Genomic DNA, 17,150 nt, shown 5'->3' with positions numbered 1-17,150 from the left:
AGTGGTCCTCTGCATGTCTCTTTAAAGAGGGGAAGGACAGCCAGGGGAAGCTGTTGGTCGGTATCTGTTGGTAGAAATCTGCAATGTCAGATGTGTGGTGTGGATAGGATTAGATCCAGGTGTGATACTCCCCAATATTTAAATATTCAGGAATAACAGATATCTTGTAAAGCTTCAGAGGGTCTCTCATGGACCCTGCAATGCATCTAAACAAGTTATTGCTTTAGGAAGCAGGAAATTTGGAGAAAATAAGTCTTCAATCTCAAAAAATCTAAATTACATTACAGGTACCTAACCTTTTATCCAGGATTGTCAGGACAAGACTCCTCCCATTGTTTAAAATTTTTTTGATTTCAGAATCATTTTAAAATGGATCCCTTTAAGCAAATGCGATGTTTCAAAAATCGCACAAAACTGGGGGTGTAGGGTGTTAAATGAATTTAGGTAAATAAAGACCATAATATCACTAGCATGTTTTTTTTACTTTAAAAGTAAAACTTCAAAATAAAACTGCCTCAGACTCTTACCTTCAGTTGAAAGGTGAATCTTGGCCCCAAGCACCTGGTGGGGAGAAGCAGGCAGCAGCTGGCTCAATATGAGAGCAATGGCCGTCTTTTTTACCATAATCCCCCATGGGGCTGGCAGTGCTGCCAAACCCGAAGGACGCTCACGGTGGCGGCTGGCGGCAGTTGGCAGCCACTGCTGCGAGTGAACTAAGGGCTCGGCAGCATGGCACCTCTGCTGCTGCGTCAGGAGTTAGATTGGTGGGAGGGGTGACCAATGGATGGCTGGGGGCAGGCACGACCAACGGATGGGCAGGGGCTGGGAGCGAGGCATTGGACGTTTTCATTTCCGAAAAAAGTACTAGATTTAGGAGGTTGCTGAATAAAAGGTTAGGCACCTGTACATCACACCATGAACGTGCACCTACAATGCCCCCATACAAGGTCTTCAATATTAGTGGGAGCATTTGGGACCCAATGTGAAAGCTAGTTAAGACTGCTGATATCAGAAAACAAGTATATTTACATAATGATATCTATATCCTTCAGAGCTGACATGCTTCTGGAAGCTAGGCTTGGAGGCTGGTGATCCTTGGTATTTCCTTGGTCAGTATTTCCAATTGGTCAATAGACTGAAAAATGTTTAAAACTGCAGAATAGGGTACGATCCACTTGAAAATAAATAAGACATTACTTGCCCAAGAGAGGATTGTTCCTTTCAGTAATTTTAACTTCTCCCAACTTTGTAGAGCAAAAGAAAAGTGAAATATATTGATCAATTCTTTCAAGCACACCCAACATCCGAAATAATCCAAGGTTGAAATGTATTTAAATTCCAACTATTTTCTTGTAAAACTAAGCCTTCTGACTCTGTGGAGCTGGCTTATAGTCTCCCTCCAAGCATAAATATCAATTAAGTTTCAAGTCTTCCCCAATCTAAATATTTCTCAGCCAAAAGCAAAGCTATAGTTACCTCATTTCTCATTTAAATAATATAGCCAAACACTAATCTACCCTTTTCTGATATACATGGATATGGTGCAAAAATAAAAAGGCCATGCACCGATAATTGAAAAAAAATCATTTTATTATACATGCACTAAATTCCAGAAACTTTTGTTAAAATCTATAAATTGAACAAAGTGCATGAAGGGGACCTCTAGAGTTTGGTAACAACAATTTAACAGAAGGCAGGTATTGAATAAGCAAGAATATTAACTTGAATGTTTCAATCAAGTTTATTTCAACCATCTGCAAAAGTTTTCTCTCTCAACTGCACACACACTTAAACCTTTCCAGCCGCAACATATGCAAGCATGAAAATTCAATACCTCTAATATTCAGGCTAGTCATTATTTACAGCAGTGGTTCTCAACCTTTTTCTTTCCACTCACATACAACTTTACATAATTCCTATGCTACTGGGGCTCTATAAGGTGGGATGAGTGGGAAGGGAAGGTTGAGAATCACTGCTCTAGACCTAATTGTTACTGAAATATTTTGGTTGAAAAAAATGGTAATTGGCCCATTTCCTTTGGAGTTATGAAATCGTGCACATAATGAGTCAATGAGGGATGATTAAAACAGTGGTTTTCAACCTTTTTCTTTCCGCTCACATCGCACCTTAAGTAATCCCTTACTAATCACAGAAGACCTATACCATAGGGAATACTTAAAGTGGGATGTGAGTGGAAAGAAAAAGGTTGAGAACCACTGATTTACAGGATCCGTTAACCAGAGAAATTAAGCTCAGTGCACCAAGGTCTAATTAATGTGTTTGAAATGGCAAAGGGTGGAACTCAATAATTACCATAATTTAGATATTTGCATTCAACATTAATAATCACTGTAGCATGCACATCCACCACAGTTTTAATAATCTGCAAGTCTTTTTACCCTCTGGCCCCAATTTCTTTTGCATTAATCAACCACAATTAGCACTGTAAGACAACAGTGCAAAAATTCTAACAAAATTTCACACTTTACAACTTACATGATTGAGACCTGAAAGAAAAAAAATATGATGTAGACGTCAATGGTCTCCTAAACCTAGATAAAAATGTTAAGCTCGGTTATGAGTATTTTGGCTAATGCCTGAATCATCTTAGATTAGTTCCTGGGCACCTTGGTGTATCCAAGCCAAGTTGACTGACCTTAGACAAATACAGACAGTCTTTCTATTCAAAGGCTGGGGCTGGCTTGCTTGGCTGGAAAGGATTAATAATGTTGATCCAACTATTCACAAGCAAGCAACTCTTTCCATTCACCAAGTTTACAAAGGGTTGTGTAATACCAGATATAGTTTGGGGAGGGAGGATATTTAGTATTAAATGGTAGTAAATTATATACAGTATTCAAAACTGCCAGATGCATTCAACCCAGTTCCAAAAGTACCTTTCAAGCAGTGTCATTATGCGCCTTCTTGCATACAAGCTCTGCTCCTGTGTCTAATATGAATGCTTTCTTACACGAAGCCAAGAGATCAGTCAGCAAGTAAATCTGGAACATACTAAAACTGCCACATGCTGATCCAGTATCTTGTGCAGCCAAGCTGTGAACACCAGATATTATTTATTATTGTTTTCATTGTACAAAATATTAGAGCTGAATAGAATCAGAATCATCACAATTTATTTCAATGCAACTGTAGAATTGCAAATTCTTGTGACTTTTCCATTTCGTAGCTTCTGGGACCTACTGATTTAACTGCCAATAATCAATAAAATTCTTTTACTTTTCAAAGTTATCAAATATGGTTGTGCTGGTGATGGTAGGTGGGCAGGGAAGGAAAGAGAAAGACAGCTCGTACAACGAGTTTCTCCCCATCAATGTGAGCCAGGATGTGCAGATCACAAAAAGGTCAAAAAATGGATGCTCTCACACAGCTTTACTAAAAAAATTATTGGAAAAAAAAAGGAATAGCCCATAAAATGTATTTTTGTTTGATACATGCCAGCTGGACTGTTTGCAAGTCAACACAACTTTGAGAGAAAACGTACTGCAGTTTTGGATCATTACATTTCCAAGAATTCAATGTTACCAGAATTTCCTCGTCATGGTTTACATTGTCTCGAAAATGTTAGGTGTTCCAGTGGTGGCTTAGAACACCCAAGTTAGTATATTCCAGTCAGCACAGCTCATTCAAATGGCAGCATGGACAGTCCCATTCTGTCCCCAAATACACTAATCCAGATCACTATTAACAGGTTTGTGGTAACTCACTGAAAGACCTCTTGCCATTAACCTTAGCCTTGTATGGAGTTAAGAAACTTGTTCCTCACCAAAATGCACCCACATTTTCAATGATGGTGACCTCTGTTAGTCAACTACTTGGTGGTAGCTCTTCAATGCCTCTTCCATCTAATATATACACCTAATATAATTTCACTTAGCCATTGCTGCAAGCATCGAGAAAAAAGTTTACTTTAGTCAAAATTCATTTGATGCTTCCTGCACAGCCTTGTAAAATTGTCAAGAAACTTGGCATGTATCTTGACCCGGATATTTTGAAACAATAAACATTGTTTCGGGATTTGAACATCTGAAGAATATTTTCCCCACCTTCCCCCAAACCTCATCCAACTCAATAGGAGCAAAGACAAACATATACGATCAGTGCCCAGATGTTAGAAGTTACTTTGCAATTTTTGGAATCAATTTACTCCCAAAGTCCCCTTGTCTTAACTCCTGGAGAAGTGCAGTGACCAAATCTCCCGGTTGTTGTTGTGGACATGGAGTTCAGCATTGCTGCCTTGATCTGGTTGCGGAGAAATGCATTCTGTTCCAAAAGGACCTCATTGTTGCCCATCAAATTTGACACCTGCTTTTTGAGTTCCTCATTTCGGTTTCGCAGCATAATGTTCTCCTCCTCCAGGTATCCAGAGTCAACCGATCGTCGACTTGTGAGATCATATTCATACACTTCAAACTCAAACCCTTCTAACTTTCTCCTCTTCAAGCGGTGGTCATACTCATAGCAATTGATACCACTATCATTATCCAATCGATCAAATCTACGCACCGGCTGAGAAAGTGGAGGGTCTCGTGTCAGCTTGTTATCAGGTTCTAAATTGTCACGTTTAAAATGCCGGAATCTACACTTTGAGCCTCTTTGACAGTCACCTTTAAGGTAATCACGGCATACTGGGATCTCACCTTTATCAGCAGGCAGGTCAGAAAGTGAGAGCCCATAGGTTTCAGCCACCTTGGAGCGCAAATGCAGGGGAAGCTCCCCTGTTTTTTTGTAGTATTCCTCATCCTCTGTTGTACCATGTATGAATGTGCACTTTGCACGGGTACAAACATTATTCATAAAATAATGACAGAAGACAAACTCATTCTTTTTCACACCTAGGTCATGTACCTCATTTATATCCGGGTGGAGGTACTTGCAGGTCTTGCCGCGATAGCAGACATTGCGCAGGTAGTCCCGGCAAACATCTTCCGTGCTTTGGCCAGCCTCGTCTTTGCCATTGTTAACAACATTATTGTCTGCCATTTTTACCGATTATTTCTGCACTGCTCAACAAACAACTGCAAAAGAAAAATGAATCATGTCAGAGAAAAAGGACTGACCATAAAAGTGTGGGTCATTTTCGCATCCCACCCACGACCACACCAAAATCCCCAAAAGTGACTTAATTGGGAAAACACAATTTGCAAGCACTCTTTTTACGTGCATGTTAGCTGCCTTTTTCTGTAAAAGCATTGGCATTAAAGGTGTTTGCATGAGGCTTCAACATCACATTTATTAGCCATTTTGAGCAGCATCGTTTTTTTTTCCAAACCAGGGTGGGGAAATTAGGATGTGACCTCTCAGCATTGATACAAAAGAAATACAGGAAAGACTATAAATGAAAGGCCAAGTTCTTTCCCATTTCAAGTATTCTACTTCAGATTATTTCAGGCATTTATTATTGAAAGTTAATAAAGGCATAGGTTTAACTGACATTTAAACTTCTCTTTCTACTGTAACGTTAGAGTTTAGCTTAGCATCATTATTCCAAGCTGTAGGCACAGAAAGATGCAGGATAGTTTGGACAGCCTGAAATTTACCCAGGGTACATAGAAGCAAGAAGTTTAAATCAACCCCCATAAATACCAAGACCTGCTTTTCAGAAGGATTTCTTTGAGATAAAAGAGGGTAACACAGCTAAGATGGAAACAACTGTGAAAATTGCGGGAAGAAAATAATAATAATAATGATGGAAACTCTTGAATTTTATATTTGTTTCTTGAAAGCTCTCGTGCTTTTTTTAAAGATAAATATTTCAGACAAATCTGGAATTTAATTCATTATCCAATTCTATTCACACTGAGTACTAGCATTATATTTCAGTAATTTATGGATTGTTCAGTTGCCCAGAAGCCGTGTGGCATTTTTTGTTTTCTGTAAAAAAAATTAAGTATTTTCCTGTAACCTAGTTGGCAAAATAATTCTCCAAATTATCTACTAATTTCACTGGTAATTCTGTCTCGCCCGCAGGAAAAAGGAATCTCTGAGTTGTGTGTAATGTCATGTATGTACTCTGACAATAAATCTGAATTTGACATAAAGAAAATGCTCTGGTATTAGGCCTTTCTATAATGCGCACATGCAGTCTCACAAGCAGGAAAAAAAAATGACCAAACAATCTATTTTTGGTACATTCCGAGGAGTAAATGTTTAGATAACTCAACATCAAATCTTTAGGATCTCTTACTCCCGGAACAAGCAGGCAGTTTAATATTCTGGCATTAAAAAAAAAATACGGTGGCGCGCCCCAGTCCTGATGCTGACGGCTCAGTACAGACCTTAAACAGCCTGTTAAAGGAGCCAGTATTTCTAAGCAAAATCCTGCAACCATGGGGTTTGTGCCCAAGAGTGCAGCACCTGTGCTCGGCAGTGGCAATGGGGTGTTGTAGACTCCAGGGGAGCTGTGGACTGTTGCAGGGCACCAGTAACAAGGAGACCATTCCCACTCGACATTGAAAAGGAGAAGCAGAGGAGATGACCCTACAGGGAAGTTGGCCATGGCAGCGAACCAGTGAGGAGCTCAGAGACTGAGGGACCCACACAAACTGCAGGCGACTTCCGGTTGGGAGAGCTGCATTGACTGTGGCCTACTGGAGATTGGATCATGGGAATCAGGTATCAGAGCGAGGATTTGAGAGGATGCTGAGGTCAAGAAGGAGTCAAGGTTTCCTGATTACGGAGGTTTGGATCTGGAGGTCAGATGGCCGATGGTTCAAACAGGAGTCTGCGTGGCTACAGAGGCTGCGGGAGGGCTGGAAGCGAGCCCACGGATACTCAGCGACTCTGAAGAGACTCTCTCTTGCTTCTCTTTCTCTCTTACTAGAGTACAGGGTGAGACTAATGGCAACTCTTTGTCTGCCTTATGGTAGGCAGAAGGCAATTTTGTGTAATATTATGCTCTGCATTAAATGATAATAAAGGAATCTTGAATTATGCTCATTTTGACAATGCAGTACTCCCATAATGTTGCAATGGAGTGTCGATGTGAATTGTAATTCCAAGTCTGCACATGGGCTTCAACACCACAAATCTCCAACTAGCATCCCCACCAATATACCTATTATCTGTAGTACCAAAAGACCCACCACTTAAGGAGGTAGGTTAAGCAGTAAGAAATTATCAGGATTTTGTAAATGATTCAGCTGACCATACTAAACCAGCTGCATGTTTTATTGCAGATTAAATTACCCAAGGGAATAACTGAATAAATGCTTAACATGGACAAGGGAACGTTCAGAACTAGTGACTTAATTTAACTTGAGGGATAAATTTACAAACTCAAATCCAGGGAAGCAGATATTCAAAGACCAACTGCAGAGTTGCTGTCCCAGTTCCAATTCTGTTTCCTGCCATGAGCACTAAACTTGTACGTTGCTACTAGTGGCATTAATCCCCTTCTCAAAAATAACACATGGTAAATGATCTTGCAAGTCATCATGCAAGAGGCCTGATGCATTGTTTGTTTTCCTAATAAACACATCTAAACAGGGCACTTACTCATAGCAGCAAGAAGTTTGCTCCAAATGGTCCATTTTGCGCATCATCAAGAACCAGCAGTGTTGTTCATAGCCTGCTGACAGATTTTAGTTGCTTGCCAGTCTATTGCCGTAAAATATTCCTGTTTTTGTTTTGCGCACAGCCGATGCTATTCTGAACGGGCACCATTTTGCTCATTGCGCTAGCAGAGATCTTTTTAGCTCCTTGCCACCAAAAGTTATTGCATCCAAATGAAGTAGAAATAAGCTGTTGATAGAAATGCAGCAGCTCCAAACATGCATCATAATTCAAATAAACTGCTTGTATGGTCTTCCATACAAGAGTCTGAAAGTACCCCATTATAGGCTAGATATAGATTTAAAACAAGTGCTTTTATTCCTGAAGTTAACACATGCTCAATGTTTGAAATAAGGAATGGACACTAAATGCTGGCCGTGCCAACAATACCCATATCTCGTGAACGAGTATTAAAATGAAATCAAGAGGAAGCACAGAAAAGTAGCAGCAGGCAGGTTAACAATACTGGAGTCAGAGTTAAACAGAATTTCAAGAAACCCCTACATAAGCAGTGATTCGGACAGTCACTTTATTTTCTTCAGTTTGCTATTTTTGCGCAAAAATTCAGCACACATGCAATTAGAAACACAGAAAAGCTCACATTTGAAAAAAAAATTCAAATGGAACACCCAAAACAGGAACTTAAATTTGGTATTGCACTTCGTAAATACAATTTGATATTTGCATTACGTTCATAAGTACTGAACATTGCATTTGTGCAAAAGAACGAAAATCTTAACTCAAAATTAGTTGGAGTCAAGCATGGTTCTCAGCTTAAATAAAAATAAATAGAACCCACCAGAGTCCAAAAGTCCCTTATGTTATATGGAAGGTAAAAAGCTGCAACTGGCCACAAAGGATCAGGTGCACTGAGAGAAAAACAAAATCAGAATTATTTGCAAGCCGCTGTACTTTCAACTCACCAAAGCTGAAAAGTGATGTCACGGACTATTCAGTGATTGGAACATTTCAACCCAGTTTACTGTTTTGAACAGATAAATGATTTGTTTAATGCCCTGTAGGTTCCTCTAATAATCATGCAGAAATAGAAGGATTGAATCATTGATACAGTAGGTTTTTAATAACTATAATGTAGGAACAAAACCTCATGTATTTCATTCCTAAAATCCTTAACTGACTTGGAGCATGACGTATTTTTGAAATACAACTACGAGACGCATCTGCATGCCACCTTGCATCACATACCGAGAACCCAATAAGAAAACAAAGCAGAAAGTTTAACATTTTGTACTTCAATTGCAACCCAGTACAAAAGAAATTCCAAATACACAAATAACCACAGATGGTCATTTATCCCAATGATCTCTGCCCATTTTCTCTCGTCACCTAGTCCAACACTACTTGCTCCTTCTCCAAACTTTTGGGATCTCACTCTTTGATGTATATATTACTTTCATGATTGTTTCTTTTAAAAAGCAATGTTTTAATTATTGTTTAAAAAGGAACGAGTTCTTCACTCAAGAGTTTGTGGCAGAGAGCTGAACTTTCCAACGATGTTCTAAATTAAAAAATCTTGAGATTAAATTTATTCTTCTCATCTTGACTTGTTACATCTCCCTGAAGAAGAGGCTTTCAACCAAAGCCACCTGCTCACAAATCCATGTTTATCTTCTTTATCACTTTCATAAATAGAAAGCACAAAATGGTGCTGAATAAGACCCTGCAGAAGTTTAACATGACTTTCTGGTCAAATGTCTCAAGTTTTAAAAATCAATTCTTTGCCTTTCTTTTAAAATAAAAAAGGCTTCATTCACTTGGACTGCAACCTTCAATTACCTGTACAAGCTCTTCAAGAATCATTTGCTCCACCACATTCTATAAAAAAATACACGTTCCTTCCCATTCATTTTAAATAATTCACAATGCTCGTCAGCTGCTAAATGTCTGCCCACCTTAGAGCCCATTTTGTTTTGTAGTCCTTCACTATCAGCTACTAAAGAGACACTTATGGGACAATTCTAAACCAACTCATCATCGAGAGCAGATTTTAATGGAAGACAATGACTCTGAAATTTTAAAATCACACGTAGCACTAACATCTGAAGAAATCCACATTTGTTTCATTTAACAGAATTTGTGTAACCCACATTATTTTGTCTAGAACTAAAAAGCTACTTGGATCTCTACTAATCAAGAACAAACCATGATTCACCAACTGTTGCTGGTTTTCCTCATTCTGTACCAGCGAGGCAAACCAGAATATTCAAAATAAATGAGGCATATTCAAAATAAATGAGGCATATAAACTTCTTAAAAATTCAGTATCACAAAATTGAAAAATCCACTTACTTTATTACAGAGTTCTGAGAACTGCTCTGTGAGTGCTTCATTGGACCTAGTTTTCACAGTAATAAAAAGACATGTTATACAATCTAGGTTTTTAACATTCTTAATAATCTATTTGAAACATAGCATGATACAATCCAAAATAAATAAGTAATGTTACCTACATTATTTGGTCTCGCATTCTTCAAATAAAAGTATCCTTCTTATTCCTCAGGAGTGAGTCCAGATTACCTACATGGACGCAATCCCTTCAGGTGTTTCATTTGGGTGACGTTGCCCATAAGCACACTTCCAGCACACTAGTGACACCATTATTTGATGCATAATTTTTTCCACAGAAACCACCACAAAAGTGTGATAAACAAAAGCACAATATTATTCAACTTTTATATGAAAACACATGTGGGCTCATTAATGACAATGGCTACAAGCATGACCGAGCATAATGCAAGACATCACATTTCATATAATATCGCAAGTAGACACTCTTGATCAAAAGGTAAAACAGCTTTGGAAGATGAAGAATTCAGCTGCAGTGACAACAGCACCATTCTGAGCAATAATGAAAAAGAAAGAATGCATCAGATGTATATATTCCAAGAAAACAAAATCTCACAAATGCTGTTCATCGATTGCGCACCAGAAGTTGCTTAAAAAGGAACAAGTCACAATCAGTTTCATTGGTTGATAAATAGTTGGTCATTCATTGTCACTGATCTAAATCTTGGAACGTCCTACCCACCAGTCCTCTGGGTGTACCTTTACCAGGACTGCTATGGCTCACCATTACCTTTTCAAGGGCAATAAAAATTAAAAAAAGGACTTACTGTTACTGTAAATTATAATGCTCAAAATTACAAAATAGTTAATCATTACAGCTGACACATTAACAATAAATATTATGTTTTAATTGGGAGCCATGGCAGGGGGTGGGGAAGGTCAACGTCACAGCCCTGGTAGTCTTTTAAACAGGTGTCTGCTACCATCATGTGCAAACCCACGAATGATTTGTACTTGCATGCTACCTCTATATTATTTTGTGACACTTGATAATGACAGCGTCCCACCCCAGAACTCCCATTAACACCTCATGGGGTGGAGGTGTGGGAGCCTTTTTTTTTTAAAAAAAGACACCAAATTGACTACCTTTCAGTCCTGACTCCTCCTGGCCATCGTTACACCCATTCGAAGAGAACACAAGCAGGAACGGCACCCTGGTGTCAGACAACAGCCCATATAAACGGGGCGCTCCAGGTACATCCTGGATAAATGCCTGCCAGCCAACCCCCCTCCTTCCTCACCACAGAATAGCAACAGGCACCTGCCCAAACATGAAGCCAAGGTGCGGGATACGCAAGCCAAAAGAGGGCTCTGGCACCCGATGCATGACCTTGCACTGCCTGTTTGCAGATGTGTTCAAATTTGCCAGCCAAGCTGGAGAAACCAGGCACATGAGTGGGTCAACCAAACAAATTCCTTTTTATACTCTCCCCTCTGACACTGGGAGCATCTCCACCCTGCTCCATCGGTAACACAGCGACCCTGTTTGGTTGGGTGGGGGTGGGGGAAGAAGAGCTGGTGAGGTGTTGTCATTTAATTTCATTAGGTGTTCACTTGATTAGTATCATTTTTTTCCTTTTTTAAAAGCACATCTTTTTGTTTTTTTTTTAGTTATTACATGTACATAAAGTCATTGATTGTCATCATTGTAATTGCAGAGTGAGGTGGCTGCCAAGGGTGGAATGTTGTGTGTGGAAAAAATGTGGCCTCCTCACCTATCTGGAATGTGTGTATTACGGGTGGCCACATGACCTCCCTGCCTGAAACTTATTCAGAAGTCACATCACTTGTCAATCAAGGCAGAGCACTAGCCACTCATTATATTACCTGTCCATCAAGGTTGGACTTGGGCCCACTAATTCATGCACACCTGGCCATTGGCTAATTCAAAATCACTCAGCGCCACTATGGGCTAGACACACAGATTAGCTCTGTATTTAGCACCAGCACAGAGCACATTTCACTCTCTCTGCCTCATGGTGAGAGCCCCGGACACCGCTTCACGCCAGGTCGCTACTGGGGTCGTCACTTGGAAGGGTCATGGGTAAGGGGAGCCATTCCCGACGATCAGGGGGTCTGGGAGGGTGTGCATGACCCCTGCTTATAGTATGCGAATGTTGGCACCGCCTGTGTGAATTAGTAACTGCTACTGTTTAACGTTTTCCCATGCTCTTTTATAAATTGTGTTTTATTCCCATTAAAAATTTCCCACGCTCTTCTATAAATTCTTGTGTTAATAAAAGCTACGTGTGATTGCAAACCCTTCTGTGCAGACTCATCTCTTTAAACCCACCGAACCTGAAACTTTTTCTCAAGACTCAATATTTTGAGTAGATTGGGATATGTATTGAATAGTTTTGGTTCAAATGACCACTACTTTGTGTGTTAGCACTTTGCAGCAAGTACACACAGCAAACTCCCTCAATGTGATAAGTTTTACTGATTGAGATAATTATTCACCAGGATAGTGGGATCCACTTGAGAAAGCAGATGAGGACTTGGGTTTATTCTCATCCAACAGAGCACATCAGCACAAATTATTAACCTAACTTCTTGCATACAAATTTCCGGCGAGTCTTGAACTCAGAGCATTCTTACTCAGAAGTGTAATCCACAGATCACAGCTGAAATTGCAAAATTTTCTTAATAGATTTACACAAAATAACAGTCGAGGATCTGTTGGTGAATGCAGTATGCAAGCTGCAGAGGTTGAGGTACAGGTCCTTCCTAGGATACAAATGCATGTTTGGAAGACCAGCAGGATGGATAAGGATGGAAGCATCTTCTGCTGGGTGGCAACAGAATATTTCCACATGCCTTTATTTCCCCCCCTCCCCCCCCCAAATCTCCTTGCCTCCAACCCCAGGAGCTGAGACGAGTCATGCAGAGCTGGGAGCACTGGTTGAACTCACTTGCATGCCAAATTGGTGAGGCCAGGTGGCAGTCCTGTTCACTCTCCCAGCACAGCACAGACTGGAGTTTCCCTATCCCTCCTTCCAATAGACGCTACCAGGATCTTTATTCTAAGAGACCGCAGAAAATCATCGAGGGCCCCTTCCAACTTGCACAGATAATCTTTCAGCTACTCCTGTCAGGAAAGAGATACAGGAACAACTTCTTCCCACAGGTAGTGAGAATGCTGAACGACCAAAGAACTGCTCACACTAACCCTCTGAGACTCTCACATTTAAGAAACATGCACACACATTTATCGTGCATATGTATTGTTTGTCTGTACGTGTGTTATGTCTGGTTGTGTCTGCGTGTTTTGCACTGAGGACCGGAGAACACTGTTCCATTGGATTGTTCTTGAACAATCAGATGGCAATAAACTTGATGTGATCCTCTCCTACACACCAAGTTGGAAATGAACAAAAAAAGTTTGAGTTGTGAACATTTCTCAGGAAGGGAATCCTGTCGAAACCTGGGTTCTACTTGGTTTGTACTGTTGTTCATCCGTTAGTTGATAATGATAACACTACAACTAGTTCAGCTTCACAAGCTGGCATGGAGGTGGGATTTGGCCAGAATACATTGTTAAAAAGCCAGTGCATACAGCTCTCAAATCAAATACTGGGAACTGTTCAGGCTAATCTTCACTTCCACTTTCCCTTCTGAAGCTAGGAACAAGAAATGCAATTAGGATTTTATTTTTTAAACATTCCATTTTAGCCTTTATGTGAGAAAGTCTGACAAGGCTTGAATAATTTTTGATTGTTGTGATTTGGGGCAAACAGCCATGGAGGGAGATAAAGCAATTTTGTCATAGCAGCTTAAAGACATTATTTTAGGTTATCATCCTTGCTTTCATGTATTCACTGAACAGAATACAGCAAAAGTGAAAGATGCAATTGAAAAGATAGATATGATTTGTGAAACTGGGAAAAGATCTAGCCAAGGGAAAGGGAGTTTCAGAAGATAAGGCGATGAGCAGAGTATTTGGAAACCAATAATAAAGGTGAGGAGCCAAGGAAAATGCACAAGCCAGAATCAGAAGAGCAGAGAATTCAGAGATAGAGCTTTTAGGATTTGCAAAAGGTGACCAGAGAAATTTGTACTAAACTGTTGTCCCACCCCTTCCTTGCTTCACACACATCGGCATTGTAATGAACTTCACTGTCATCCACACTACAAAGGTACCTGTATCTTTGAAAATACCTCATCTTTTAGGTGAACAACTTCCCCAAACTTACCACCTCATGATATGCCAATTTTCTGTTGAAAATCTGGTAAAATCTCTCCAAAATTACCACTCAGACTACAAAATGATTCTACCAATTGTAAACTGCAGTGTGATTATCAGTAGATTGCTCTCATCCTCTGATAATTATCCTAATAGACCGTGAACCATTTATTAGCATTGAAATTGGACAAGATCAGCCAAAAATTGTCAATTTGTTTTTCACTTGACAAATATTGCCAAGTTTACTTTATTTCAGATTTCAAGCATCTGCAAAAGTTTGCATTTAAATCATAGGATTCCCCTGCTTAGCTGTACTCTTGCCTTTCCACTATGAGTGCTTCCACAGAAATAACTTACATTCCTACCTGCAGTTTACACCTTTAGAATTGGATTCAACTAATTTTCTGGCTTTAAGCATTCTTCATCACAATACCTGCAAGTTCCATCTGCCTCCACTTCCATCTAGTTTCCACTGAAACTCCCACTTTTGTCCACCATTTTTCCAACTTCATTACTCCTGGGAGGTTTCCCATTCTGCACAATAAACCAGCATACTTGAACTCTTAAAGCCTTGTTTCCTAATCAGGACCAAGTCTCAGTTAACAGATGTTTACTCCATCCGCAAAGTGCTTAACAAAATTTATCAAAGCCAATGAAAATGAATTACCAAGTTGCAATAGAAGGCACTCCCTCATTATAAAAGTGTTTTACCATGCTCTCTAATGGGGCAACCCCTTATACTCAATCTCTGATTGAGGTAATGGGGTAGAAGAGCAATGACAATACAAACTATTCAAATTAAAGCAGTGGTTCTCATCCTTTTTCTTTCTACTCACATCCCACTTTAAGTAATCCCTATGCCATCGGTGCTCTGTGATTAGTAAGGGATTGCTTCAGGTGGGATGTGGGTGGAAAGAAAAAGTTTGAAAACCACTGTCTTAATCGTCCCTCATTGACTCGTGATGTGCACGGTTTCAGAACTCCAAAGGAAATGGGCCCCAATGAAAAATTTTCTCAAGCCAAATATTTCAGAAACATCCCACCTTAAGCAATTCCTTACTAATCACAGAGCACTGATAGCATAGGGATTAAAGTAGAATGTGAGTGGAAAGAAAAAGGTTGAGAACCACTGGATTAAAAAGGATCTAGAGCAGTGGTTCTCAGTCTTTTTTCTCAAACTCACATCCCACTTTAAGCAATCCTTGACAGACCAGAGAGCACTGATGGCATGGGATGTGGATAGTAAGGAACTACTTAAGGTGGTGAGTGGGGAAAAAAAGGAAGTTCCAGAGATGAAGCAAGCTCAGAAAATTTTGTAAACAAGGAGAGTGAACATAAATGAGAGTTGAACAAAAATCTGCAGATGTTGTGATTGTAATAAAAACGGATAACATAAATGAGACGCATGGCATGAAAATAATAGAAAAGGTTACAAGCATCAGAGTGGATTAAGGAGACTGGTAAAGAGAACACTCAAGTCTGCAGCTAAAGGACAGATAGGGAGCAGAGAACAAAGCATTAGGAGCAAAGTTGTATGTGTGCAAGAAAATAATCATGAAGACACACAATACCTTCTGATTCTGTCCAAACATGCAACTGGAGAAAGGAAATAATTTGTGGAGTATATTGAAAGAGGTGATTTTAAGCTTCTAAAATTTTCAAATGCAGATCATTTAAGTTAATCAGATGGGCAGCACCAGCCATGATTTTGAAATTAACAGTGCGCGCAGCAAGGTATCATCAGCCTTTTTGAAAAATGAATCAGTTCACAAAAACAAGGAACATTCATTTGTGGAAGATGTCATTGTTTATCTCAAGGATGATGCTGATTGTGGACTATCCATGTTCCTGACTAACTGTTACAGACAATGGATAGGAAACATTCGTGGGCTGAATGCAGACAAATGGAGCTAGTTTAGATGGCAATTTGGTCAGCATGGATGAGTTGGGGCAAAAGTCCCATTTCCATGCTGTACAGCTCTATGACTCAGTAGATTTCAGTAATGGGAGAAGGAAGAAAGCAAAAAATAGATGAAATTGAAGATGTGGGAGGAGCAATAACAAAGTTGGATGGGATCTGTGAACCTTAAAAAGGAAATCAGCTATGAAGCAGCCTCTTAAAAGGACATGGAAAAACAAGACCTGTGAAACAAAATTGCTGGTGTGCACTGGGACACAGAAAAGAAGGTGAATGTGCTAGAATAGGTACAGGATGCTGAAGAGTAAGCAAGAGATAAATATGACATGGAATGGCATGAGAGAAAAAGATGAGAAACCAAACTATAGCAGTTAGAACAACAGCAAGTACTCATTACACAAAAAGGCTCTATAAATAGGAGCAAGTGCCATTTCTTAAGCACTTCAGTCAATTAAGCTGAAATTCCCTCATCATCTGTTATGCCTAGCAACACCACTCAAGGAACAGCAGCTGCAATAGCCATTTAAACGGGCAATGAAAAGCACTGTGGCAGACATGCTGGCTGTTGTTCCAATGTGCTACCTGCCTTTGGATATTCATGAAATGAAAAACACTCGCCCAAGAATAAAATTGCACATCATGCATCTATAGTTAAGGGGAGAAAGAATGCATAAAACTCTTTCAAATGCTGGATGCCTTTGATTATAAACATGATCCACTAAAAGGATAGTTTCTATGGTCTTATTTTTAATAGTTTAGAAATTAATAGTTGAAAAACTGATAAAGCCACATTGAAGGACAATTAATGAACTAAAAATTATCTGAAGAGTTTTATCGGAAACATTAATTTGCTTCTATTTGCACAGATGCTGTCCTGATCTGCTGTTTCTAGCAGTATTGTTTCAGATTTTCAGCTGACCAATTACCTCCTCCTCTCTACCCCCATAGAAGCACCAAGATTTAAGTGCAGTTTGCTTTAAAGGAAATGGACCATTTTTTTTCCATTGGAGAATAATTCTTTGAGGAAGTACTCTTCAAAACCTTAACTAGGTTTATGCAAATCACTTATTTTCTAAATTACATTTGTAGTACTTGCAAAAATTAAAATGT

At 39.5% G+C, this 17,150-nt stretch overlaps 1 protein-coding gene across 4 annotated transcripts; it reads right to left on the bottom strand.

The window, feature by feature from the left end:
• Positions 1-1,572: 1,572 nt before the first annotated feature.
• Positions 1,573-12,762, bottom strand: LOC138746987 (zinc finger CCCH domain-containing protein 10-like). Of its 4 annotated transcripts, none has more exons than XM_069905787.1 (5): positions 10,044-12,761; positions 9,883-9,928; positions 8,496-8,554; positions 7,516-7,761; positions 1,573-5,036 (listed from the first exon to the last, which is right to left on the bottom strand). In XM_069905787.1, the coding sequence occupies exon 5, from the start codon at positions 4,999-5,001 to the stop codon at positions 4,162-4,164; it is 840 nt and encodes a 279-aa protein (XP_069761888.1). In that variant the 5' UTR covers positions 5,002-5,036; positions 7,516-7,761; positions 8,496-8,554; positions 9,883-9,928; positions 10,044-12,761; the 3' UTR covers positions 1,573-4,161. The 4 variants fall into 4 exon arrangements, with proteins under 4 accessions (XP_069761888.1, XP_069761890.1, XP_069761892.1 ...); XM_069905789.1 differs by lacking the exon at positions 8,496-8,554 and adding an exon at positions 8,372-8,441; XM_069905791.1 differs by lacking the exon at positions 7,516-7,761 and having other exon boundaries at positions 10,044-12,762.
• Between the last annotated feature and the right edge of the window lie 4,388 nt (positions 12,763-17,150).

The sequence above is a fragment of the Narcine bancroftii genome, chromosome 12 (genome assembly GCF_036971445.1).
Source record: "Narcine bancroftii isolate sNarBan1 chromosome 12, sNarBan1.hap1, whole genome shotgun sequence".
Lineage (NCBI taxonomy): Eukaryota > Metazoa > Chordata > Chondrichthyes > Torpediniformes > Narcinidae > Narcine > Narcine bancroftii.
Note: the sequence above shows the minus strand (reverse complement) of the source record. Positions and strands in the feature narration are given on the sequence as shown.

Bases quoted from the DNA above. Each gene is read 5' to 3' on its own strand.
- LOC138746987 (XM_069905791.1), bottom strand. From the start codon at position 5,001: ATGGCAGACAATAATGTTGTTAACAATGGCAAAGACGAGGCTGGCCAA.